Raw genomic sequence first — 26,682 nt, forward strand, 5'->3', positions numbered from 1 at the left:
TGAGTCAAAGCTGGCTTGCTGCAGTTAAACTCCTCCACCCCTTTGTTGATACTGATGCATATGTAGCTAGTTCTGATGTAAGTCTTGCTGGGTACATTTGTACTCGCGTTTGCTTAATTTATGTTTTTGCAGAGAAACTTCAATCTCACTAGTAGTTCCGCGTGGACTTCCACGTTTAGCTTGTTACCTCAGCTATGATCTTGTACCCTTGGGTGGGTCTGGTAGATAGTCAGGCTTCTTAGCATTTTTCATTTGTAGTTGTCTGTACTCAGACATGTTAAGCTTCCGTTGCTTGTATGCTCTGTATGTTGGGTCATGTGACCCATGATTGTAATTCTTACTATGTATGACTCTTCGGAGCCTCCTGAATAAATACTTTGAGTCGTAGAGTTTTGTTGTGATGTCATGTTGTATTTACACATATCGAGTATATTGTGTGTATGATTTTGAAATGCATGGTATGTGCGGGATCCGACAACCTAGTTGTTTATTCTTGGTAGCCTCTCTTATGGCGAAATGTCTCCTAGTGCTTCCACTGAGCCATGATAGCTTGCTACTGCTCCGGAACACTTAGGCTGGTCGGCATGTGTCCTTCTTCATTCATGTGTCTGTTCCTTCGGGGAAATGTCACGTGTTGTTCCTTTAAGTCCTTGTAGCTTGCTACGACTTGGGTTCATACGTTGATGATCGACACGTTCATTGCTGGGTCATGTATGCCTGTCCCTATAAGTTAGTGCCACCTTGGGTTTACGACTAGTCATGTCGGCCCAGGTTCTCTGTCATATGAATGCTAGTGATACTATAATATACGTGAGCCAAAAGACGCAAACAGTCCTGGGCCAGGTAAGGTGGCACCCGTGGGGATACCGTGCGTGAGGCCGCAAAGTGATATGATGTGTTACATGCTAGATCGGGGTCCCGACACGTTTCATATATACTCTAGATGAGTATATTATGTACGTATATAGAGAGAGAGCAAAAGGAGCTAGGTTGTGGACCAACCGAGAGAGATTAAAGAGGAACGAGAACAGGTCGCCACTAGCTTTTGCACGCCGCGCCAGGATGGGGAAGCGTCGGCGATCGGAGGACGAAGCAGCACATCCGAGCGGCCTCGTCGGGGACGCCTCCATCTAATCGTGCATGATTATCCGCGGGGATGCACGGTGTACAACCTGAACGTCGATGCCTTCCAACCGGCCCGACCGCCCGACCGCCACCAGTGCGACCAGTTCGTGTGCGTCCACAACAAGATCTTCGCTTTCTACAAGGACGCGGACGCCGGCCGCAGGAGCATGGTGTACGACAGCGCGACGTCGCAGGTAGTCGTATGCCCTCCGCTGCTCGCTCCAAAGGAGCTCGCGGAGTTCCTAACTGTCGGCGTCGACATCTACGCCCTCGAGATCGACTACGACCACTTCAACTACAACTTTGTTCCCTCGATGGAGAAACTTGGACCGGCGCCCCGCCGTGGCTGGAGTGAATGGCGGTGGGAGTCCCTCCGCCCGCCGCCGATCAAGCTGCCCATCCTTTTCTCGTCCCAAGCGGTGCACCCCGACGGATCCACCATCTTCCTCTCCGTCGCGAACAGAGGCACCTTCTCCTTCGACACCGCCGCCTTGCCTGGACACGTCACGGGAGCTGGCTCCTGCCTTTCCATGGCGAGGCCTACTTCGTGCGCGAGCTGGATGCGTGGGTCGGGCTCTGCTCACACCAGAAAGAGTACATCGCCGTGTGCAATGTCATCTCACCCGACGACGGCCGCTGTGGGTGCCTGACCTGGCCAACCGTAGAGGACAGGGTGTACAACAATAGATGGAAGAGGCACCTTGCCGCGAGCCTCACTTACATGGGCAACGCTAAGTTCTGCCTCCTCGAGACCATCACGCGCAAGGGCTACGACATTTTCACCGAGTTCGGGACGAGGATGCTGCTTCGACTGGCAACCTTCCAGGTCGAGCGCTAGCACAGCGGCGAGGTTCGGGCGGTGGACATGCGCACCATGCTTTACAAGTCTCCTCACTGGGAGATGGAATGCAGTCGTTCACCTACCGCTTTCTGGATTTGATCCTTTCATCTATGTTTCTCTTCATCGGCGGCAGATGTTGTCGCGGTGCCTTTGTACTTTGGGTCCTTAGCAAGACTTTCCGACTATCTACTATGACAATGTTTGTCCAGCTTCAATGAGGAAAGGGCGATGATATATGCTCTCCAGTGCTTTTAGTCGCCGCTAGTTTGCCCACAGATGTAATTATAATTTTTAAAAAATTTATATTCTTCATACTGCCATGCTGATAAAGGATGAATAGATTGAAAGTTAAGTCAAAGTCCCCGCAATTTTTTTTAATAAAGTCCAAGTGTTTGGCTAATTTTTTTGACTCAATGAGCGTGTGGTAGGAGGAATGCTCGTATCCGTTTCCACCGGCCGCTCAAACAACCAAAAACTCTGTGCGAGTCCGAGACTTGAATGGGCACTAATCGTATTTTGACTTTTTTAAACGTCAGTATAGACACAAGCGCTCACCCCTATGAATACACATATGCGCACCCTAGACGCCTCCTAATCGACGGGAACGTCTTCCCCCCATTGAGATTTTCATCAGAAATTCTAAAACAAATTCAGGATAAATGCAAGTACCAGAACTCGAACCTTAATAAACTGATAATACCATTGTTCACGTAACCATCCAACAGCATGTTGGTTCGCAACAGTATTTCAACTTGGATGCATGGTTGATTCACCTGGAGTTTTATATACGAGTAGATGAGTATATCACGTATATAGGGAAAGCAAAGGAGCAAGAACCCCACATACGAGCTAGTTTGTGGACAATACGTAGTCACAGCTGACCCTCGTCCGCCACGTGCTCCGGCGCACGGCCGTGGTCGTGCCCCTCTGCAGCTGCTAGCACGATGGTGCACCGCAGCGCCTTGGTCCGTATCGTACTGCTGCTATTTGTTGGTCCAGTCCCGACAAAGTACATTCACAGACGGTGACACGCGACAACGACTATAAACAGCCAGGGGCGGAGTCAGGGAGTCAGGATTTGAGCATAGGGGAGGCCAAAGAGACAACACTCGCTATAATGCTACATGTTTTGTTTCTAACAAGTATACATATTGTACACTAGTAGAAAAAGGGTCTTTAGTTCCGGTCGATAAGGGTCTTTAGTCCCGGTTCTGGAACCGAGACTAAAGGATCGTTACTAAAGCCTTCCCCTTTAGTCCCGGTTCTTACACGAACCGGGACTAAAGGCCCTCCACGTGGCCGCTGCCTGGAGGTCCACCTTTAGTCCCGGTTGGTAACACCAACCGGTACTAAAGAAAATTTTATGTTTTTTTGAAAAAAAATTGAATTTTTTTTTTGATTTTTAAATTTCTGAATTATTTTAACCTCTAATCTCTAATCAACCCTCATCGCTGCTTAATTTATGGACAATACGTAGTCACAGCTGACCCTCGTCCGCCACGTGCTCCGGCGCACGGCCGTGGTCGTGCCCCTCTGCTGCTGCTAGCACGATGGTGCACCGCAGCGCCTTGGTCCGTATCGTACTGCTGCTATTTGTTGGTCCAATCCCGACAAAGTACATTCACAGACGGTGACACGCGACAACGACTATAAACAGCCAGGGGCGGAGTCAGGGAGTCAGGATTTGAGCATAGGGGAGGCCAAAGAGACAACACTCGCTATAATGCTACATGTTTTGTTTCTAACAAGTATACATATTGTACACTAGTAGAAAAAGGGTCTTTAGTTCCGGTTGATAAGGGTCTTTAGTCCCGGTTCTGGAACCGGGACTAAAGGATCGTTACTAAAGCCTTCCCCTTTAGTCCCGGTTCTTACACGAACCGGGACTAAAGGCCCTACACGTGGCCGCTGCCTGGAGGTCCACCTTTAGTCTCGGTTGGTAACACCAACCGGTACTAAAGGAAATTTTATGTTTTTTTGAAAAAAAATTGAATTTTTTTTTTTGATTTTTAAATTTCTGAATTATTTTAACCTCTAATCTCTAATCAACCCTCATCACTGCTTAATTTAACCTCTAATCTCTAATCACCACCCCTCATCATTCCAAATCATCTAACTTCCCGGACGGTCACCCATCCTCTCACTACTCCAGCCTGAGCACGCTTAACTTCCGGGTTCTATTCTCCCTCGTTTCCAAGTCTGCACTTGTTGTTTTCCAAACAATAGTAAGATGTCAATCCTATTAACCCTCAGGAGCTTGAGCATGAAGTCACACATTTCACTGTTTGAGTTTGAAACTATTGTTCTAAAAAACAATAATTATTTAGTAACACTAATATTTCTTGAATAAGTAGTTTGACCACAGTTTGACCAGATTTGACCAAAATTCAAAAAACTAAAATAATTATTTAGTAACACTAATATTTCTTGAATAATTAGTTTGACCATTGTTTGACCATAGTTTGACCAGATTTGACCAAAATTCAAAAAAACTGAAATAATTATTTAGTAACACTAGTATTCTTGAATAATTATTTAGTAACACTAATACTTATGGAATAAGTAGTTTGACCATAGTTTGACCAGATTTAACAAAAATTCAAAAAAACAGAAATTTGAGCATAACTTTTTTTTCCTTTTAGAATTTGAGGATTCTAAAATTTTGCAAACAGGCCGTAGGCCGTCAAAATCGGATGCGGATTTTCGTGCTGGACATTTTGATATATTATACGTTTTTTTTCTGACATCGTATGCAAAAGTTATAGCCGTTTTACATTTTCCCTACACTTTTTGCAAAACATGTCTAAATTTAAGTTTTTAAATTTTCCTAACTAGTACATGTAGTAACATAACTACATCTGGAAGGATTTTAATTTTTGAAGTTTTTATCATTTTCTTTTGCTTTTTACAAAACTGAAAAGGCGATCCGGGGGGGTAGAGTTTGAAAATGGGAACTTTAGTACCGGTTGGTGGCTCGAACCGGGACTAAAGGTCTAAAGGTCTAACCTTTAGTACCGGTTGGTGCCACGAACCGGTACTAATGGGCATCGCACCCTTTAGTCCCGGTTCGTGGCACCAACCGGGACTAAAGGTCCCATTTGAACCGGGACTAATGCCTGTACGGTGCCCTAGCCGCTTGAACCGGGACTAATGTTCACATTAGTCCCGGTTCGTAATGCAACCGGGATTAATGCTCTTTTCTGGCCGAATCAAAACCCTGTTTTCTACTAGTGGTAATAGATACATGTTTGACAAGCATTGATTTAAATTTAGCCACATACAAGAAGTGTAGAAGTTAATAATCTCATTCGAGCTGAACCTGGACTTTCAGTGCATGGGTTAAGGATTGAAGTAAGTTGTGTAGAAAGTTTTGTTTTTCTATACCTTCTTTTCATTTTTTAAATAGAAAAGCATAGCTAACATAAAAATGATAAATTAAATGTGTATTTCTCTTCTGACCACAATTACTAAAGCATGAACATATCAAACAAAATACTACCTCCGTTCCTAAATATAAGTTTTTTTAGAGATTCTATTAAAGACTACATACAGAGTAAAATGAGTGAATCTACACTCTAAAACATGACTATGTATATCCGTATGTAGTCCATACTGGAATCTCTAGAAAGACTTATATTTAGGAATGGGACCTCACCGCATTGTATCATTGTGCCATGTAACTTGCTGTTGTTGAGCTCGGGGATGGGGGAGGCAATCCGGGGCCGGTGATTAACTCTGGCGCCCCGGCCTATCTCCACAGGGACGGCGGCCTCGCCAACAGCGGAGGGATCCTCTGGATCCAGGTACTCCTGCCTGGGATCAGACTGTGAGTCCTCGGATGTGGAGGAGGTGCCGGCTGTAGGCGTCCAGCTAGCACTAGAGGTGCTGGGGGAGGACGTCGGAGGAGGTGAATGGAGCACGGTAGTTCGCCGGAGGAAGAAGACCGAGGCAGAAATCGTCCAAGACTTCTGGAATGATGCTGGTTTTCCAACGCCGGCGTCGAGGTTCTGGGAGTATAGATCACCTTTCGCCGCCGGGGGAGGCATAGATTTTAGAAGGTTCAGCGGGGCTGTTGCGCAGGGAGCAGGATAACGCCATGGATGTGGTGGGATCGGTTCTCGATGGATCGGTGGAGCTGTCGGATCCGGTGCCTATGGAGCTCCCCGGCCGGAAGACCTCGACGTCGCCAATCAGGCTGAGGGTGGCCCGTCCGCCGCGTATGGGATCCTGGCGAGGTCCCCTGCCGCCGCGCAGAGTAACGCCTCCTCCAGTGCTTGGGATGTTCATCGACGCGGCCAAGAGGGATTCACCCTCGGCAGGTCGGAGAGGCTCGCCGGTGCCGGAAGGATCGCCGGGATTAGACGTAGATCGGGCGTCGGGTTCAGTGGCGATTTCCACGGAGATTCAAAGTCCTTGGACCTCGGGGAATGGGCCCATGCATGCACAGAAGGTCCAGGGCCTGGAATTCTCGTGGGCCTTTCTTAGAAGGCGTATGTGGGCTCTTTGGAGATGCCCTACGCAGTCGCTGTCGATTAACGCCACGCCATTGCCCACAGCGCCGTCGTCTTCGTCTTCTGTCACGCAGTCTCCGATCGCCGCCTCCAAGTCTTCGATCTCGCCGACGCCGCAAACCGCTGCAGAACTTTCTCCCTGCGCCGGAGCTGTCCGTTCCTACGCGGCGGTCACGGCGGCGCCTCAGCGCCCCATGGCGGGCGTGCCTCCTTCGGCGTGTGGTGCCTCTGCCACGGGGGGGACGAATCCTCGTGCTCCTCCGGTTGCAGGGTCGGCCTCCGCTCCTTCGCGTCCTCCGGCTCAGATGTCGGGCTTCTCCGGTCCAGCACTTCAACTTCAACGAGGGCCTATGCCGGTCTATAGCTATGGTGGGAACCAGCCCCCTGGACTTGGCCATGCTGGGCAGTACATCTCGCCATATGGTCCGGCCGTTGCCGGAGGGTCAGCTCCCATGTACGGGGCTCCGCCAACCGGGGTGTCAGTCCCTCCACAGTTTCATCCGGGAGGGGTGGTGGCACAGCCGGTTCAGAAACGGAAAAAGAAGAAGAAGCCGCAAGAGCAACAGTTTGCCGGTGGAGCTTCACAGCATGGTTTCTACCCACCCCCTCCGCATTTGCAGATTCAACAGCAGTTCCCGCATCAACCCGTACCGCAGCAGCAGGTGCAGTCATATCAGCAGGGACATTATCAGCAGGTTGTGCAGCCGCAGAATCCTCACGTGCCACAGCTGCCACAGAGGACTACTGTTGTCGATGTCGCTCCACTGGGAGAACCCGTGTCTGATGTGCAGATGGATCCTACGGTGCCCAAGAGCAAGACCAAGAAAGGGGTCCGATGCTGGAAGTGCGCGGTGGATACGCATGCTGCGAAGGATTGCAAAGTGCAGCATTACTGTTATTTTTGTGATAAAATGGACAAAACCGCTCATCCAACGTTACGTTGCCCGATTCTGAAATTCCCTAAGCCCAATGCTTTTGTCTCGGGAGTTGGCGCCGAGGAGACTTATTTTGCCCAACTGCCTGACAATGTGGTGAAGGATCATTTGGCGCCAACACAGACACCGATCGCTCGTGTTCACGTTAGTGGATTGATGGTACCGGCTAGCGTTGTCGAGAGCCAGATTGCCAGGAGATGCCCGGTACATGATCAGTGGAAGTGGGAGGCTATTCAACATGGGTCCGATGCTTACCTTGTTAGCTTTCCGTCCTTCGAGGATTTGGACAGGGTCGACGGAATTCAGATGAACGTGCCGTCGGTTAATGCCCAGATGACTGTCACGGCATGGAGATCACAGGAGGTCCCACATAAGCTAGAGCTTCAACAGATTTGGCTCCATGTCGAGGGTGTTCCTCATACAGTGCGCCATTTTTGGGGGCTATGGGCCGTTGGTACTTTGATGGGCAAGACCTTAGATGTGGATCTCATTAGCCTTCGACGCCGTGGTGTTGTCCGGATTCTCGTGGCTATGACCAACTCTGAGATTTTGTCTAAAGACAAGGATGCCGCGGGGCCTTTTGTTGCAACAGATGTGTTGGTTAAGCTCAAGGGCTACGCCTTCACGTTCAGGAGGGAGCCAGCAGGATACATTCTGGATCCTGACTTTGTCCCATATATTTGGAAACACAAGGGTGATGATGCCGATGATGAGAGCGGCGCCAAGGAAAAGGATGATGAGATGGACACCTCAGAACACCTATCCAACCATCCGTCGTCTAGTTCTGCTCCGGCGAATAACATTAATGTGTCTCATGTTCAACAACGGGGTCTGTCAAGTGTGGGTTCCGGTGGTGCGACGGGAGGTGGTTCTGTGCTCTTGGAGGTTACTCCGTTTAACCCCTCATCGCAGGCGCCGAGGGGCATGGAGCTTGCCGTGGATTTTCGAACCAACTGCACATTACGTGGAGGTGTCCAGAAATCCCCACGAGTGCACCGACAGGAATCACCATTGCCCCCTGCGCCGCGGGCGGTATATGCATCGCAGCCGCCGTTGCCTTCTCGGGCAGCTACGTCGACCTCCGCTGCCCTTCAGGTGATGCCGGCCACCGGAAGCTCGGCGGGGAGCACGGACTCTTCTGATAATATACAGAGAGCTGTTGAGGTGGCGTCGCAGCCGCCGTCGGTGACACGGACGGCGCCGTCCAAGCTGGCTGTACCCAAGCAGGTGTAGGGAGCCGGTGGTACTGCGGGGTGCCCCGTTGCGCGTTTGAAGAGCTGGCATCCAGAGGCTGGGGATGAGGTCACCCAGCAAGCAGCGCAGTTGGTGCAGCGCATGCATACTACAGAGCAAGCATCGCAGTTGGAGCAGCGCATGCATACTACATGAGGGCTGGGACGTGAAGGTCTACTCACGAATGTGCAGCCATGTACGGTTACCTCGGGTATTATGCCATGCAGTGCATCGACAGGAGTGCAGCCATGCACTGCTGCAAACTCGGTTGCTACTTGTCGGACTCCAATGGAGCCGGACGCGTCTGCAGCTGCTCCTCAACATCAGATGGAGCCAGACGTGTCCACCTCTCCTACCCAGGCTCCTCCCGTGGTCCCGTGTACGGACACACCATCTTTACTGGCGGAGTCGTGTGAACCGGCGATCGAGACTGCCGGGGAGGGGATTGCTACTCCACCCTCCTCCCCTCCTCCGGCAGCGGTGCTTGCGCGACTTTCTTCATCGGAGGTGACACCGACACGCCGGAGCGGCCGCCATTTGGTGGCCGATGATGGTAGGACGGCCACTGACGAGGACTCTTTGACCAAGGCTATGCGGCGTAAAGCAACACAGAACCTCGACAACCAAGGTACTTCGTCATCACTCAAATCATTTTTATCCTTTTCTATTACATCCATAGTTTTTAAGTTGAATAAAGTGGGTGTTAGTCTAGGAAATAATGAGAATGATATTTCTGTTTCTGCAAACGCTTTGAAACATTTGGAATATGACCGATTAAAGGTTAAACCACGAGTTTCGAGCAAATCTTTCATCTCACATCTGGATGACGAGGAGCTGCATGCCACATCAGATGGTCAGCTACTCGCTCATGTAGTAGGGGAGGTTTCGGACGTCGGCTTGGAGCAGCCCGGGCTTAGTTCATTGATTGAGCTTACAGCTTCCGGTCGTAAATCCAAGTCCGACCGTTCGAAAAGAGGTCATAAACCCTCTAAGAGGGAGAAAGTTTCTAAATCTCCTATTGTTTCCTGATGAATGGCATGTTCTTTAATAGCAGAGGTCTTGGTGACTTGGCTAAACATCTATTCATTGCGGAATGTAATAGGGAGTATAATTTAGACTTTTTGGCTTTATCTGAAACGGGGAGACGTGATTTCTCAGTAAGTCTTCTTAACCGTCTTTCTGGCGGGATAGACTATAATTGGATTTCACGGCCACCTCGAGGTTGTTCTGGGGGCATTTTACTTGGCGTTAACACAGGGACTATGGATGTTCTGGCTTCTTCGGAGGGTGAGTTTCACATTAAACTCCATATCCGAAACAAAGCTGACAACTTCACATGGTCCCTTGTCGCCGTGTATGGGGCAGCCCAGGATGAGTCAAGGCTGCTTTTCTCCGTGAATTGGTTAATCTTGCGAAAGATAATCCCTACCCCATTCTTATTGGTGGGGATTTTAATTTGCTACGATTTTCAAATGAGAAAAGCCGTGGTAGGTTTGATAATCATTGGTCTTTCCTTTTCAACGCTGTCATAGACAGTCTAGATTTGCGAGAGGTTTCCATGACTGGAAGACAGTTCACTTGGGCGAACAGTCTCCCGGAGCCGACATATGAGAAACTAGATCGCGTATTAATGGATACCGACTGGGAATCCAGATTCCCTATGGTCTCTGTTTGCGCTCTACCTCGTATAGAGGCTATCTCAGACCATGCACCCATCCTCTTATCTACTGGATTGCCACGACCGCAGTACAGACGCAAGTTCAAGTTCGAACTTGGTTGGTTACATCGGGATGGATTCCATGACATGGTCAAAGAGGTGTGGGATAAACCAATTGCCGGACTTACCCCAATTCGCAAATGGAACAACAAAATGCGTGCTTTACGTAAGTTCCTTGGTGGTTGGGCTAGGCACACTGCGGGTATCCTCAAAAAAGAAAAGCTTCGTCTTTCATCTATTATTGATGATTTAGAAGCTTTGGCTGAGATTAGACCTCTCTCTGAGCATGAAATAGAGATCAAGAGTCAATCGAATGCCCAGTTAGCTCACATGCTACGCGATGAGGAACTTAAGTGGTACCAACATTCGAACTCTCAGTTTATCCTGAAAGGTGATTCGAATACGAGATATTTCCATGGTGTCGCCAATGGTAGACACCGGAAAAAACTCATTCATTCCCTACATCAAGAGGAGGGCACGATTGAAGGGCATGAGCAACTTAAGTCTTATATAACTAATTATTACAAAAATCTGTTCGGAACCCCTGAGGAAGGAAACTTCTCGATGGATGAGTCTCGAATAGATGACATCCCGCAAGTTTCTGATGCGGAAAATAGCCTTCTAACAGCTCCATTTTCCGAGGAGGAAGTTAGAAAGGCGGTTTTCCTAATGGAGCACAACAAAGCACCAGGTCCAGATGGTTTTCCCGCTGAGTTCTACCAGAACTTTTGGGATGTCATCAAACATGATCTCCTACTCTTGTTTGGTTGCCTTCACGTTGGCCAACTAGAGCTGTTTCGCTTAAACTTCGGTGAAATTATTTTATTACCTAAGGTTAATGAGGCTGAAAGGATACAACAGTATCGGCCAATCTGCCTCCTTAATGTCAGTTTTAAAATATTCACCAAGGTTGCGACGATTAGACTACATTCGGTTGCTGAACATCAGGTTCTCCTTCTCACATTGCTTTCATGCAAGGCAGAAACATCCTAGATCGGGTGGTTGTCCTTCATGAAACAGTCCATGAATTGCATCGAAAAAAACTTAATCAGGTAGTTCTTAAAATCGACTTTGAAAAAGCTTATGACAAAGTCAAGTGGTCTTTTCTTCAACAGACTCTCAGAATGAAAGGATTTTTTGCAGAGTGGTGCGCAATGATCCATAGCTTTGTGACTGGAGGTAGTGTTGCCATTAAAGTCAATGATGACATTGGTAACTATTTCCAAACGAAGAAAGGATTGCGACAAGGTGACCCAGCATCTCCCATGCTATTCCATATAGTGGTAGACATGCTAGCGGTCATGATTGAGCATGCCAAGGTTGATGGCCAAATTGATGGGGTGGTGAATCATCTAGTTGATGGTGGTCTCTCCATCCTTCAATATGCTGACGATACAATTCTCTTTATGGATCATGACCTCGAGAAAGCAAGAAATCTGGAATTAATTTTATCAGCATTCGAGCAACTCTCAGGGCTTAAGATCAATTTCCATAAAAGTGAATTGTTTTGTTTTGGTGAGGCTCAAGACGAGGCTCACTTGTATGCTGACCTGTTCGGATGCGAGTTGGGCCAGTTTCCAATCACTTATTTGGGGATACCGATGCATTATCGGAGACTCACAAATGCTGAATGGAAACACGTCGAGGAGAGACTACAAAAAAGACTTAGCAGTTGGAAAGGTAAACTGCTATCTCTGGGTGGAAGGTTGGTCCTCATAAATTCAGTACTAAGTAATATGGTACTATATATGATTTCGTTCTTCCAGTTGCCGAAAGGAGTATTACATAGATTGGATTACTTCCGATCGAGATTCTTTTGGCAAGGAGATAGCGAGAGAAAGAAATATCGGCTGGCTAAATGGAGTGTGGTTTGCCGTCCCAAGGACCAAGGCGGGTTGGGCATTCATGACCTAGAGGTTAAGAATATGACCCTTCTCGGCAAATGGTTGTTTAAGTTATTGACGGAAGATGGTGTATGGCAAACCCTCCTAAGGAGAAAATATGTGGGTTCAAAGGCGGTATCACAAGTATACTGGAAGCCTGGGGACTCCCATTTTTGGGCGGGACTAATGGCAACAAAGAAATATTTCTTCCGCTATGGTTCCTTCTCGATTAAGGATGGATCGGAAATTAGATTCTGGGAGGATAAGTGGCTAGGTAATGCTACACTCCGAGAACAATATCCAGCTCTATACAATATTGTGCGTCACAATGGTGATACTATCGCCAAGGCTTTGGAATCATTTCCGCCAAATGTGACGTTCAGAAGGGATTTAATTGGACCTAGACTCCAATCGTGGAACATACTACTCCAGCGGTTAGCCACGGTACAGTTGTCACAAGGGCTCTAATGTATTTCGTTGGAACCTACATGGAAATGGAAAATTCTCAGTGGATTCTATGTATAGAGTTTTGATCTTGTCTGACGTGCCAGTTGATAATAATAAGAAGATCTGGAAGATGAAGATACTTCTTAAGAATAAAATCTTTGCATGATATCTTCGTCGCGGAGTCATTCTTACAAAAGATAACCTTATTAAGAGGAATTGGCATGGAAGTACACAATGTGTCTTTTGTCCGCATGATGAGACAATAAAATATTTGTTCTTTCAATGTAAATTGGTTCGTTCTATATGGTCAGACATCTAAATAGCTTCTGGCTTTTATCCTCCTTGTAGTGTTGCTAATATATTTGGCAACTGGCTACATGGGATTGATCACAAGTTTAGAATTCTTCTCAGGGTGGGAGCGCTTGCCGTGATTTGGTCGCTTTGGCTATGTAGAAATGATAAGGTTTTTAATGATAAAAATACTTCTCTTATGCGGGTTATCTACAGATGTATCGGGATTCTTCGTTTATGTCCTCTCTACAACGAGTGAAGAATCGAGACCTGTTTACGGAGGTGTGTACACGATTGGAGGCTACGGCGAGGGATATTTTTATCCACGTGTGTGCAGCATGATCTTAGGATTGGGCCACCTTCAGTTTAAGCGTTATACAGAATTCATTCCTTGTATATTGCCTTCTTCTTTTATTTTGGCTTGGTGTGAGGACTTTATTAGCTGTGTGCATCTTAGTTATGCAGAGGCCGGGTGTAATACTTAAACCTTTTAAGTAATAAAGCGCCCCTTTTCAAAAATTTAGGAACGGAGGGAGTAGATTTATATATATACCTTGAGAAATTGATATTTGGAAAGATCACTAGATCGTGATACATGTGTGAGAACTCCAGAATGGTAATCGTTAGCGGCCATCCGAGATCGTGATCCAGGCGTGAGTAATCCAGAATAGCAAGCGGCAAAGGCGATCACTGAATGGACAAGTTGAAACAAGTACTAGCAGTCTAGCAGACGAGGCGCTGCGTTTTTATCTGAATCTAACCGAGAGAAATTCAGATCGAGAGCAGGCAAGGAGAGAAGAGGCGAGCGGTGGAACAGCGGCAGCTAATCTTATGCAGACTAATCGTACATATACGCTAATCTTTATTCCTAATAGAGCAGTTGATAGTCTCCGCCGGTCAATTTTCGTCCCACCTCCCATGGGTTTTTTGTACCTCCTCCCATCTCATACTTAGCCATCACGAACCCAAAAAACCTCGTGCTGAGGCCCCAACCTGCACCCATGCACGTACGACCGAAAAAAGATGTACGATGGTTAACCAACGAAAAAAGACATACGAAAACTAACCAGCGACAAAAAAAACCTAAACCTATCGCCCGATCGAGCCCTCGAGCGAGGTCTCCCTTCGCCGCCGCCGCTCCACCCAGAGCCGCCCTCTTCCCCGCTGGCGCCGCCCTCTTCCCTCCCACCCCGAGCTGCCGTCTTCCCCGCCCACGCCGCTCTCTTCCCCGCCGGCGCTGCCCTCCACTCACCTTCTGTTCTTCAAGCGGGGACGCCCCAGATCGAGTCGAGCAAGTCAGCGGGGCAGCGGCCAGATCCGCCACGGCCACATCTCGTCGAGATGGGCTGCGCCGGGAGAGGTAGATCGAGGCAGCGGGCAACGTGTGCGTCTAGTCCCTTGGGACGCCTCCGACCCGATCCGGCGAGGAGGCAGCCTCCGTGTGCGGCAATGAGGGTGGCGGCCGGCTGCGCGAAAGGTCGATCTGATTGTGCCTCGTCACACCCCTTCCCTGGTAAAGACCCAAGCTCCTCGCATCTCCGCTCCACTGGATGCACTTTCTTGGCTTAGGCTTTCAGTTTTTTCAGGGCCGCACTTTCTTTGCCTGTTAAGCAATTGATATACATAGTGGAGCAAGAAGTAACACCATGGAAGGGGAGAAATACAGTACAGGCACTACGTATTTTAAATTTTGCATGTGGGCTCAGGCGTGGCAGCGTCAGCGGCCTCCGACGCTCCTCGGCTCAGCCGCCGCCGACCTACCATGCCCAAAATCCTCGCGAGCAGTGTCACTTCTTCCCCTCACCGTGGTACCTTCGTCTTCCATGTTACTTTTTTTCTTCTGAACATGCAGTTGTTTTGGTCCATCATTGTTCTCATAAAAGTACATTCTTAAGGATGAGCAAACTTCTGTGACGTTGTGACGCGAAGTGCCTGATGCCTTGATGTCTTACTTTAAATTCGTTTTACATGCATGAGCAGGACTTCACACTAGGATGGGAGCAACCTGCGTCTTTCGAATGTACTAAACTAATAAATAACTACGTACTTTTGAACTGAATATCCTCCGGCAATTGGCGTCAGCATTGACTATGCCACTGTCAAATGCATGTTTGTTTAATCATAATGATTTCTTCATCCCTTTAGTTAGAAGAATCAAAAGCAGTTAATAAGCTTCTAAGCTCTTTAGTCTGCATTTTTCTTTGTAGTTCCTTTTTTTATTCAGATTGTGCAACGTCAATGGTCTCTACCCTGAAGAGTCAAGATTACATTGTTACTGACTTGCAAGGCTCTATTATGTTTCGAGGTGAAGAAGTATTTACCTCTTGAGTTGTTGATCATTTTCTTTGGCTTGACTCTATATGCAACCCTTTCGTACCATTTACCTGCATTAACTTGAGCAATAATATTTGTACCATTTACTTTACTGTTAATTACAGAAGAAGATAAAACCAATGAGTTCACTAAGCAAGATTTGCAGGTGCAATGGATTGATTGATTGATGAATCAATCACAGCTGCTAGAAGAAGAAAGAATCAGGCGTGCATCATGGATGATGGATCTTGGAGTGCGGGGTGAGAACAAAGGTGATTTATTGGAGTGATATAAGCAAACTCAGGCACGTTTCCTTTCCTCACATTTTGAAGATCCAAGCAGAATGGATCTATTATTAGTAGCATCGTCACCTTCAAATCCAATGTTTTTTGAGGCCACTCCTGTGTTTGTCTCTTTCAAACTAATCTGGTTTTAACAGTAGATCATTACTATTTTACCTACTTGATTCTTAATGCTTGTATTTCTTAAATTTTCCTAGGAGAATGGGAATTACATCTAGAGCTACAGTTTGTGATGGCAAGTAATTTTACTTGGCAATTGCCATGCTCCAGCATAAATCATGTTCTGTTGCAGCACCTGGCATTTAGGTACCTTTGATTCATGGATGTACGATAGGCCTGAAGCTTGAGCAGTTCATATTCGACATATCCATTTAATCCCTGTCCATGACACTTTTTGAGGTTCGGCTTTCAAAACTCTGCCCTAATATAGCATCTTCTGCTCCCTCTTCTTTTCCTGTTTTTTGTGAGCTTTAAAACCTTGAGATACTCATCGGTGCATATCTGAAAATTCAGGTGCTACACAAAGGGGAATTTGCGCCAGTGAAGAACGCGAATGGCACAACGTATGACACCTGATGCTACTCCAACTGCATAGCGGATGGGTAATTTCTCACCATTTCCTGTACCCAGAAACTTGTAGAATTAAATTACAAGTCAGGCCTTTCAACATAGAACTTTTATGATCATCTTTCTCATGATCCCTTTCCCTCATAAGCTTCGAGGTTTCTCCTCTCAGCTCCTATGCCGGAGAAAGCCTTGAGACGATTTTTCACGGACGAGGATTCCGCATTCCCGGTGAGATTTCGCTATAGGCGCATCATGTCATGGCAGCAGCAACATCAAATGGGAGATGCAATGTTGCAAGGCCGAAACCTTGGGATACATTGGGTTTCGACTTACATGTTACAGGATGTGCGTAGACGTAAGTTTGACTTTCAGATAATACATGCCAAACACTTTTAAAGTTGTGTCGTGCATGACAGTGGAAACATCTGTGTATTGCACAGGATCCTACAGAGCAGATGGACACATGTATGTGTGGAGACTCTGAAAAGATGAACACATGTATGTGTCCGGTTATTCTGAAGCTATTTAATATATTAGTTGTGTCAAGAGGTCAAGTACAGGTCCCTCATGTCAAGTCTATAAGTTTCACTCGAAAGAATAAAATGCTCTCAAGGGTCGTACTGAAAAAAGAACTACATTAGCAAGTTGATTCAATAATCCATCCTCTGTTTTGCACCTCGTTTGTTAGTTATTTAGTTATGGCCAGGGTGGGAGTATTGATCACTAAAAAAAACTTGACAAAGTTTTGGGTGAAGGAACAAATTGGCAGTAATCAGTGCGATCCTACCGGCAGTGGTTTGCGAGTATACATGGATAGGAAATGAGATGATATCAAATCTCATGATTCCATCTCGTCCCGGTCCCGGGCGGACGGGGTGTCAGGGTGAGTGGTTTGTTTGTTCGACCCTCATTCTGTGGTGCCCATGAAATATGCAACACATGTACCATGAAGGGGGTTATTTAGTGTGACAACTCATACTTGTTGTCCTAAGGGATGCTTTATAAAAGCTTTGTACCAAATTTACTGAATTAGAAATAACAGTTGATAGAGCTGGTATGTTAATCTCATAGCCCTGACCTTGAACATTTTCTTCTTTTGTCCTGTATATGCACACTTACCTTCCTGCAACTGTATGTACATCCTCTGTAAGGAAATATAGGAGCATTTAGAATACTAAAGTAGTGATCTAAATGCTCTAATATTTCTTATTAACTAGCCAATTGCTTTCATTTAATTATCATTATTCTGGAACATGTTGCTCACGTGATATTAAACATTTTAATTAGAATAAGCTATCCAAGAAGGTTTTATTAGGAAAATTTAGTTTATGTGACTTTTTTTATTTGAACAAGCTACGCATCTCCATTTTTTCATTTTTAGTTGTTTATTTGTATAGTTGAAACATTAGTTTGATGTGAGTTTCAGCTACCTGCTTGTTATTGAAACTGCAAGAACTTGCTAGCTTTTGTCAAAAGAAATGGAATGTGATGGAAGTAAAAGAAGATAAGGTGTTTTTGTTGATCCTTGTGTCTGATTTTAGGGTGTGTGCGTGTGCCTAATCACTGTAAATAGTAAATACGGGAGCAACTAGTATAGAATCTGAGGCTATGGTGCAAAAATAGAAAAAACGGATCTGTACCATTGGATGGAAGATTTGTGGCCCAGATTCAGGTGGGGCGTTGTGCGCGCAAAATTTGCAAAAAAGACCGTCCACAACAGCTAATTTGGTCCCGATGCCCCTACTCGTTCATACCCAAATCCCCTGGGCAGAGGTAGCGCACGAACAGATTTTTCCCCAGGGCGGCGGCGGCGACCCAGATCCCTTTTGCAAGCTAGACAAGTACTCCCTCCTCCAGATCTCCTGATGGCTCCTTGCCGTTGTGTGGCTGGCGGCCCCGTTTGAGACGGACCAGATCGGAGCTCGTCAGCCCCCAACCTCCGTTCCGCACTGTCCTCGTCGCAACCTCCGTTCTGAAGGTCCGATAGTTATAGGTTCGTCACCTCCTCTCCCTCTCTCTCTAAGGCTCCAGTAATAGATCGCATCCTCCTCCCCCACGTCGGCGGCAAGTCGGTTGTGGTCTCCTCAGCTCCTTCCCGATCGGCAGTGCGAGGAGGTGCTTCATTTTTGTAGTAAGTAGATGTTAACTTTTATTTCCTAGTAATTTCTGCTACATCCCAATTTCTATCAAGTAGATTAATGCTGCATTTCTCTGATTCTAATTTTTTTTGTTCATGTCGAATTTTCTCAGTGAATGATGCATTTTAATAACTTAGATCTGATGGTGTATTGGTACTATTATTATAGGCATTTTGGTACTCTAATTTGGAAGATCTGATGGTGTATTGCTACTGTTCTTGACTCTGGGTTACTCAAGCATATGCCTATAATATTTTCGAATTTTCCTTTGATATGTTAGTTAATGGTTGTGCGTAATTATTGTGAATCATCAACATTACAGTTCGCACGAACATGCCATCAGTCATGAATATACTCTATTGCTGTTGTGTGATCAAGTTCACTTAGCTGTTGCTTTAGTCTCAACACCTGAATATCTTGGTTCAGAAATAGCTTGACAAGCAAAACATGCTGGAAAGAAAGTGAATTATTCTACTAGGCAGAAAAATTGAACAATGTTGTGTTCTTTATACAGGTTAAACGAAGATATATGCAGCTGTCGTGTTCTTTATTTGATCAGTGTGCCTAATGTCTGACCTAGAAAAGATGATATCATTTCTGACTTTGCAATTCTCGTCTCAGGATCCAGTAATGGAGGGGAGTAGCACGATGTCGCCTTTAGGAGAGCCCGTGGGTGCAAAGATCGCAGCATGTGCACCAGCACTATCAGGTGAGCACATCGGTCTAAGAAAGTATGTTGATGTACCTAACATTCTGTTAATCCCTTGTGTGTTGTTTGCGAAAAAATTGTTTGTAGCTGTGGAATCGGTAAACAGCGTTCAAAATCAAGATTTCAGCGATGCTACCTCGTTCCCAGAGATCAATTCCCCCATGCTTCTCATTGATGATTTCAGTACTCCAAAAAAGAAACAATCATTTTCTCAAGAGGTATCTATACTGCTCACAACCTACAATACTTGTTGACTGTGCATTGCATCTGGCTAATAGTAGTTGAATTTTAGTTGCCTGAAAATATACTACTAGATGTGATAGAAAAATGAGATCTCATAAATAAATAGCATGTAGTATTTTACATATCAATATGGTATCACGAATGGGACACCGGGGCGATGGTATTAAACTTAAAATTTGTGTTGCAGGGTTCTTTGTATAAGCCATAGTGTGATGAGGAATTGAAGCCAAAAGTAGGGATGATATTTGATGACATTGGCTCGGTGATGGAATTTTACAAAACATATGCACACAATGTCGGCTTTGGTGTACGTCTTGGGCAGCAAAAAGTCGTGGATAATGTGCTTCAGTGGAAGCGCTTCTTGTGTGCAAAAGAAGGCTTTCGGACCAAGAAAGGTATGATTGCTATTGACCCTGCTAAGAAAAGGAGAAAGGTGAAATTGACAAGATGTGGATGTGAAGCTTATATCTATGTCACTCGTGAAAGTGATGGAAAATATAGGATCGCCTCACTCACTGAATATCACAATCACCCTTTTGTGCCTCCTAGCCAACAACATTTGATTAGATCTAATCGTCAAGTTAGTGAGAGGGTGAAGACAACACTTTATGACTGCCAGAGAGCTAGCATTGGCACCGCTTTAGCATATAGGTTCCTTCATGTTGATGCAGGTGGTTTTGAGCATGTTGGGTGCACAAAGAAGGACCTACAGAATCACTATGGTGTACTGAAAAACAAAATTAAAAATTGTGATGCTCAAATGCTAGTGGACCAATTTGGTAGATTGAAGGCCTTGAATCCTGCTTTTTTCTATGAGTACGAAGTTGACGACGTTGGTACATTGGTCCGTTTGTTTTGGGCAGATGCATCTAGTAGGAAAATTTATGGTCATTTCAATGATGTGGTATCTTTTGATTCGACTTACAACACTAACCAATATGAATACATCTTTGCACCCTTCACTGGAGTTAACCATCATATGCAAAGTGTATTTTTTGGGGCGGGGTTTCTACTACATGAGACAACAGACTCGTATGCTTGGTTGTTCACGGCGTTTCTTAGAGCAATGGGTGGGATTGCACCCAGGCTGATAATAACTGATGAGTGTCTTAGGATGAAGAATGCTATTGGTAAAATTCTACGAAACACTGCACATCGATTGTGTATGTGGCACATTATGGAGAAGGTTCCTGGAAAGGTACATCCTGAATTGAAGAATGATCTTGCATTCTATGATAGGCTGAAACATTGTGTGTGGAATTCTGAAACACCAGCTGAGTTTGAGGATAGATGGAAGTCTTTCATCACAGAGTTTAAGTTGGAGGACCATGAGTGGTTTGCTAAAAAGTACATGCTTCGTGCGACATGGATACCAGCTTATTTCATGAACATTCCACTAGCTGGTCTTCTTAGGACAACTTCGATATCAGAGAGTGCAAACTCGTTTTTTAAGCGCTTCATCTGTCGCAGGCTCACATTTGTTGAATTTTGGCTAAGGTTTGACACTGCTTTGAAATGTCAGAGGCAGAATGAGTTGATTGCTGATAACACAAGCCAATACACAACAACTGAATTGTTAACATCATGGGATATAGAGAGACAAGCTAGGGCCTTATTCACACATGAGATCTTTGAATTGTTCCAGGCTCAGGTGCTTGCTGCGAGAGATGAATGTGATGTTCAGGAGATGGCAAATGGCGAGGGGATTAAAATCATCTCTATTAGCGATCAATATAAGAAGATTAGAGAAGTTTGTTATGACACAAAAACCATGACTGCTAAATGTAATTGTAAGCTTTTCAAGTCAACAGGAATTATATGCCGCCATATTATCCGAGTATTGAGGGGTGCCAAGATAAATGAATTACCGAGCTCATGTGTTCTTAAGCGGTGGCAGAAAAATTGCAAAAGGTATATTTCTTTCATTTAGATGTAGGCTCATTAACGCTTCTTTACCTTGACCCACATGATGATTTTTTTTCTAGGGACATTGTATTGGATGGGGAAGGAAATGTGCTTGAAGAGAAGTTCATTGACCAAGTAGACATGGCCGTGAAAAGGAAGATAGCTGCTGTCAGGAACAAGCTAGAAGATCTTATACAGAATGCTAAAGGGTCCATGGAAGGAATTGAATTGCTCCACACTAGTTTGTGCAATGTTGAGTTGGATTTAGCCCAGCTCGTACCGGACGTAGCATGTAGCACACAAGAAAATCAGGAGTCGTTTATTGGGAGCGCCATTCCAAAGCATGTTACCATCCTCACACCTACTGATGTCAATGGAAGGGGCACATGCTCTAGAATAAAGGGACACAGGGATGGTGTGAAGAGTGGATCTGGTGAGAAGAGCAGAAGGCCTGGAATCCATCAAAAAGTCGCGCGCAAATGCAACATTTGTAAGGAACTGGTGTTCCATGATGCAGGAACATGCTCCAAGAAACAAACGGCACAACAGTAGAGGTTTGTTTTCCGTCTTGCTTCCAAGACTACCACTTCTTTTGTCTTGCTATGACTGCTCAACCAGGCCGACTGAAATGATCTGGCTTACATAGATCATTTAACCAAGATATCTATACATTCCATTTTGACTGACCTCTGTTATCGCTAAAGCAAGGATGTATGTATGTGATTTAGTATCAATCATTCTTCCCTGACTTGAGCATATATGCCATCTTGTTCGTTTTATATTTTTCATGTGCTGTTGTAGTTTTATTTTTATTACAAGGTATAATATAATGCATGCCAAATTCTGTGTTTATAGCTATAGAATTCGAATATAATCTGCATCTCCTGCTATCGAATCTGAATATAGTACCGTCTCTGTTAGGCATCTCCTGCTATTTCGTATTTGTTTTCTAACTGACACATATTTATTTTGTGTTCTTAGCTAGGTAGATTGAACTGATAAATGTATAAGAGTCCATGGAGGTTGTCATCTCTCACAGCAGATGAAGCTTGATTACTAGGAAGCACTAAAACAGGAGGCAAAATGATAGATCTTTCTCTCATGTACTATCAAGATGCATGTTGGGCAGTGATAATTTCAGTCCTTAACATTTCGTCCTGCCGGCCATGTACTAAAAATGATCTATGTATGCCTCTTGTGTTATGTTCCCATGTACTCAAATACTAATTTCGGTCCTTAAGTTGCTCATGCATTCGGATACTTCCCATTTTGACATGTATATGTACTTCTGCTTGATCTGGGATGGCTTAATGTGCTGAAATATTTGTGATACAAATTGATGCTTTTTAGTAACCAAGATGTTCAACTCTCTTGAAAAATTAGTGATGTCTCAAAGACCAAAATAGACACTTAAAGTGTATCATTTTTGTGAAGTAAATATTTATAAATATTTTGTATCAAACTAATACGAGATGGGCGTCAACACTGTGCATAGCTAAAAAGGCTCATAATTCATGAAGACTCGAGGTCTATACTGCAAATGTGCTACTTCATATCTAACTATTGACAGGGGGTTCTCTGTAAAACGTACATTAAGTGCTTCAGATCCCTCCACCTAGATCTGTACCATTCATCTCCAATCTAATGGTCCAGCATGCTTTTTCTATTTTTGCACAGGATGCTCAGATTCTATTGTAGTCCCCCCAGTAAATACTCTACATCTATGACAGCGAAATCCTTGTGAATATGGACAGATGGAGATGTATGAACGGGCAGTTCTTACAGTTACTTATTTAGTGGACATATGGTGTAATTATTGTCAGTTTGCGATTTCAACATACAATGACCCAGATGTCATCAGAACATAGCAATTGAATACCGAGACTATTCTGATGAAGTTTTTTTTAATATATTTTTGTAGTGTCTTGACTTTTGTTAACTACCGCATTTTAGGCTGTATGTGTATAGGAATACATACATGGCAAGAAGGGATTTTACAATACCTAGGACCTGAACAGGAATGCTTGATGAAATGCTTCATAATATTTTAGCACTGTTTTTGGGCAGTCCTTGTGGTAGGAAAGTTATCCATTCTTCGAAAACTCATCTACTACTACTCACCTTGTAGAATTTTTTATTCTGCTGCATATTTGGTTTTATCATAAAATGAATGGATTATTGTGAAATACAGTGTAACCCCTCCCCCCCTCTCAACGATTATTATTTTAGCATTTATTTATTATTATTCTTTTGCCTCTTGCTATTGCTTGCTAAAGGCACATGCATACACAAATCTTTCCTCATGCCATTGTTTCTTCTGCAAGCACCTAGCAGTGTAATTTCATGAATCAAAGTAAGATTCTGCTATTTGGCCCAAAGAATTATCTGATGATACCTTTTCCCCTTTCCTTGCTATAGCTACTGGATGTTTATTCTTTTTGAGACAAGAACACATACTTTTGGCCTACTTATACTATCATGTCGATTCCTAATTTAGGAGTGAATAGGGGCTGTGGACTGCTTTTCTTGCGTTTGCGGTGCGTTTGTTCTTACCCTTTCCAGGTAGAGTAACATGAAAGATCAATAAGTCCTGCTTAAAAGTTTTATGCACTGTTTGAGCAGTGATTTTGTTTTTTATGGTGAGAGTTCCTCGGATGTTATTTTTCGCTCAAATTTTGCAAGAAGCTCAAGCATTTGATAATTATTTTTGTCTCAAAATTTCAGAATTTTTGGATTTTGTTTTATCATGTTTTTTCAGTGTTTTTCGAAATTCAGTGTACTACACTCGAGAGTTGTCACACCTTTCTATATATCTCATGGTTTTGTGGCTTATGCCTTGGAAGGTTTTTGCCAATGCACAAGTGCAAAGTCCTTTCATTTTCCTCCTGTATCCTCAGTTGCGTACTATAACATTTGACTATGTGTCGTGTTGGTCTCAATGGGCTGGCACAGTACTACAGACTATGGCTAAAGGCTATGTTTTCAAACATAAAATAATGATTCAAAGAAGAGGAGCAGACCGTGCTACGATATTTACCTCAAGGTGATGAATCAATGAACCGAGGGACTTATTATTCGGTGAGGCCAGCGGGGTATTCCATTTCCTGCATTTCCTCTTCAGTATGCTGACTCCAATCTCCAGAGGCCTCGATGCTTCTTTCTTAGTCCATTTAAATGGGTAATTATTTTTACCAGTTGGTACACGTTTTTCTTTCAATATGCACTCTCACAATAATATATTTCTTCTGTTCTTCAAATTGATTTGTTGATGGTACAAGGGAATCATTGAAAAAATGTCTTCTCATCAAGGATTGGATTGTGTTCTCATTATAGAACATAATTTATTATGTGAGGCATTTTCCATTGCAACATCTTGTCTAGGGTATATTTTTTTCCATTAAACTGAATTGCCTCGCAAAAAAATTGTATGTAATACCCTCTTCTCCATAAATAAATGACATATGCTTGGGCAGTAGGTCATGCATGGCAGAATCGCCTCCTCCCGGTCTTCAGCACTCCTGCAGGAATTGAGCGCCAGTGTGGTCGGGACACATAGAACACCAACAAGCGAAAAAAACGCACCACTCCGTAAGTTATTTTGGCTCATGCTTTGCTAAATTTGAAAGCGCAGACCTGCATGTGTATATAACTATATATACTTGTCCTCGTGGAAATCCAAGTTGCTATTCTTCATAGCATTAAACACAATAAATTTTACAGGAATATTGATAGAGGGATTCTATAAATTTATTTATGACTTTATGATTATGTTTTTACTATAGTTTATGTTTCAATTTGTACCTTGCAAACTGGCAAGTAAAATATCACTTATTTAAGAAATAGAGTGCTGTTAAAATGTGGCGGATTACCTTTTAAATGTTTTACAGGATTCAACGATATATGAGCATCCTTCCATGTCTACTTGTCTAGGGTATATATTTTTTCCATTAAACTGAACTTCCTCGCAAAAAAATTGTATGTAATACCCTCTTCTCCATAAATAAATGACATATGCTTGGGCAGTAGGTCATGCTTGGCAGAATCGCCTCCTCCCGGTCTTCAGCACTCCTGCAGGAATTGAGGGCCAGTGTGGTCGGGACACATAGAACACCAACAAGCGACAAAAACGCACCACTCCGTAAGTTATTTTGGCTCATGCTTCGCTAAATTTGAAAGCGCAGACCTGCATGTGTATATAACTATATATACTTGTCCTCGTGGAAATCCAAGTTGCTATTCTTCATAGCATTGAACACAATAAATTTTACAGGAATATTGATAGAGGGATTCTATAAATTTATTTATGACTTTATGATTATGTTTTTACTATAATTTATGTTTCAATTTGTACCTTGCAAACTGGCAAGTAAAATATCACTTATTTAAGAAACAGAGTGCTGTTAAAATGTGGCGGTTTACCTTTTAAATGTTTTACAGGATTCAACGATATATGAGCATACTTCCATGTCTACTTGATCCTTTTATACAGAATATGCAGCCAGAGTTTGGGCAATGGTCAAACCATGGCTTGGTTTACATGATGTTCATCCTACGGACTGGGGAGGCATGGTTTCCGTCAAGGAGTGGTGGCGCAGCAACACTTAAGGAAGGTCGCAATCTCGAAGGTCGCTTGTTTCCCTTATTCATATCTCTTGGGAAATCTGGAATGAGCGAAATGCTCGGGTGTTCCGCAACAATGCGACTCCGGTCCTTGTTCTTGTGACACATCAAAGCGGAGGCATCATCGGGGTGCCTTGCCGGACGAAATATTTGTGTAATATAATGCCGCGAGAGTGATTCTTAAAATCTTCGTCTTATTCAATGAAAATGACAAGCCTTTGGACTTGTTTCAACATAATATGGACCCGAATGGAGTGAAATGTTTAATATGTGCATACCATTTCTGGATTGAGAGATCTATTTACTGATGGCTGGTTTTTAAAGATGTCTTATAAAGTTGTGAAATTCTCCCAGAAAAGGCTTCTGAGTGGAATTAATGAGTACGGTGCTTGTGAAGTTTCCTCCATAGCTCTTTTGCAATCAATCATTCGTCTGTTATTATGGGTAAATGGTCATCCAAATCCGAAATACACAACAGATTATAGGTTGAATATATCTGTGTCTTACAATCTATTTCTTTCATATTTTCAGTTGTTCCATTGTATGCATGCACATTGGAAGGCAGAAAGTAATGTTGGCTGGTCGCCAGAGAAGTAAAAAGGCCAACATCTTGAGCTGTATGGAGCATGGTTGTTTTCTTGAAGTTTCTGATGGATTGTATACCATTGACTGATAGGAATCGTTCATTCATGAGAATGGGACAAGAGCATTGCTAGATGGAATTCGGCTGAGTGTAAGTACACATGAGAGGTGTGTTTTCATTGATAGAGGAAGGGTGAGAGCATGACACTTGTACAGGAAAAAGAAAGAAATGGAAACCAAAATTTAAAAGTAAAGAGAAGAATGCTATGATCTCATGATAAGATGTCGGTCACCAGCGAGCACCCACATGAGAAAACCTA

General features: G+C 44.3%; 1 protein-coding gene and 1 long non-coding RNA gene across 34 annotated transcripts; both read left to right on the forward strand.

Annotated features, from left to right (window-relative positions):
• Positions 1 to 14,046: 14,046 nt before the first annotated feature.
• Positions 14,047 to 22,513, forward strand: LOC109732524 (protein FAR1-RELATED SEQUENCE 5). Of its 27 annotated transcripts, XM_073496929.1 has the most exons (14): positions 14,048 to 14,496; positions 14,570 to 14,791; positions 15,191 to 15,288; positions 15,463 to 15,600; positions 15,796 to 15,837; positions 15,905 to 15,997; positions 16,112 to 16,200; positions 16,335 to 16,520; positions 16,606 to 16,663; positions 18,925 to 19,012; positions 19,100 to 19,230; positions 19,443 to 21,166; positions 21,241 to 21,714; positions 22,142 to 22,513. In XM_073496929.1, the coding sequence occupies exons 12-13, from the start codon at positions 19,494 to 19,496 to the stop codon at positions 21,710 to 21,712; spliced, it is 2,145 nt and encodes a 714-aa protein (XP_073353030.1). In that variant the 5' UTR covers positions 14,048 to 14,496; positions 14,570 to 14,791; positions 15,191 to 15,288; positions 15,463 to 15,600; positions 15,796 to 15,837; positions 15,905 to 15,997; positions 16,112 to 16,200; positions 16,335 to 16,520; positions 16,606 to 16,663; positions 18,925 to 19,012; positions 19,100 to 19,230; positions 19,443 to 19,493; the 3' UTR covers positions 21,713 to 21,714; positions 22,142 to 22,513. The 27 variants fall into 27 exon arrangements, with proteins under 27 accessions (XP_020147358.1, XP_073353031.1, XP_073353030.1 ...); XM_073496931.1 differs by lacking the exon at positions 15,796 to 15,837 and having other exon boundaries at positions 15,891 to 15,997; positions 16,606 to 18,296; positions 22,146 to 22,513; XM_073496911.1 differs by having other exon boundaries at positions 15,463 to 15,997; positions 16,314 to 16,520; positions 16,606 to 18,296.
• A 612-nt stretch (positions 22,514 to 23,125) lies between these two features.
• LOC120963087 (uncharacterized) lies at positions 23,126 to 26,637 on the forward strand. 7 transcript variants are annotated; one of them, XR_012182414.1, is made up of 7 exons: positions 23,126 to 23,235; positions 24,113 to 24,238; positions 24,439 to 24,542; positions 24,634 to 24,748; positions 25,184 to 25,298; positions 25,650 to 26,224; positions 26,312 to 26,637. It is a non-coding gene; the product is annotated as an uncharacterized lncRNA (long non-coding RNA). The 7 variants fall into 7 exon arrangements; XR_012182415.1 differs by having other exon boundaries at positions 24,637 to 24,748; XR_012182411.1 differs by lacking the exon at positions 23,126 to 23,235 and having other exon boundaries at positions 23,983 to 24,238.
• The last annotated feature ends 45 nt before the right edge of the window (positions 26,638 to 26,682 follow it).

Source organism: Aegilops tauschii, chromosome 4 (assembly GCF_002575655.3).
Source record: "Aegilops tauschii subsp. strangulata cultivar AL8/78 chromosome 4, Aet v6.0, whole genome shotgun sequence".
In the NCBI taxonomy this organism is placed as follows: Eukaryota; Viridiplantae; Streptophyta; class Magnoliopsida; order Poales; family Poaceae; genus Aegilops; species Aegilops tauschii.

Bases quoted from the DNA above. Each gene is read 5' to 3' on its own strand.
- LOC109732524 (XM_020291769.4), top strand. From the start codon at position 19,494: ATGATATTTGATGACATTGGCTCGGTGATGGAATTTTACAAAACATAT. The intron at 21,167-21,240 runs GTATATTTCTTT...TTTTTTTTCTAG, and splicing joins TGGCAGAAAAATTGCAAAAG to GGACATTGTATTGGATGGGG.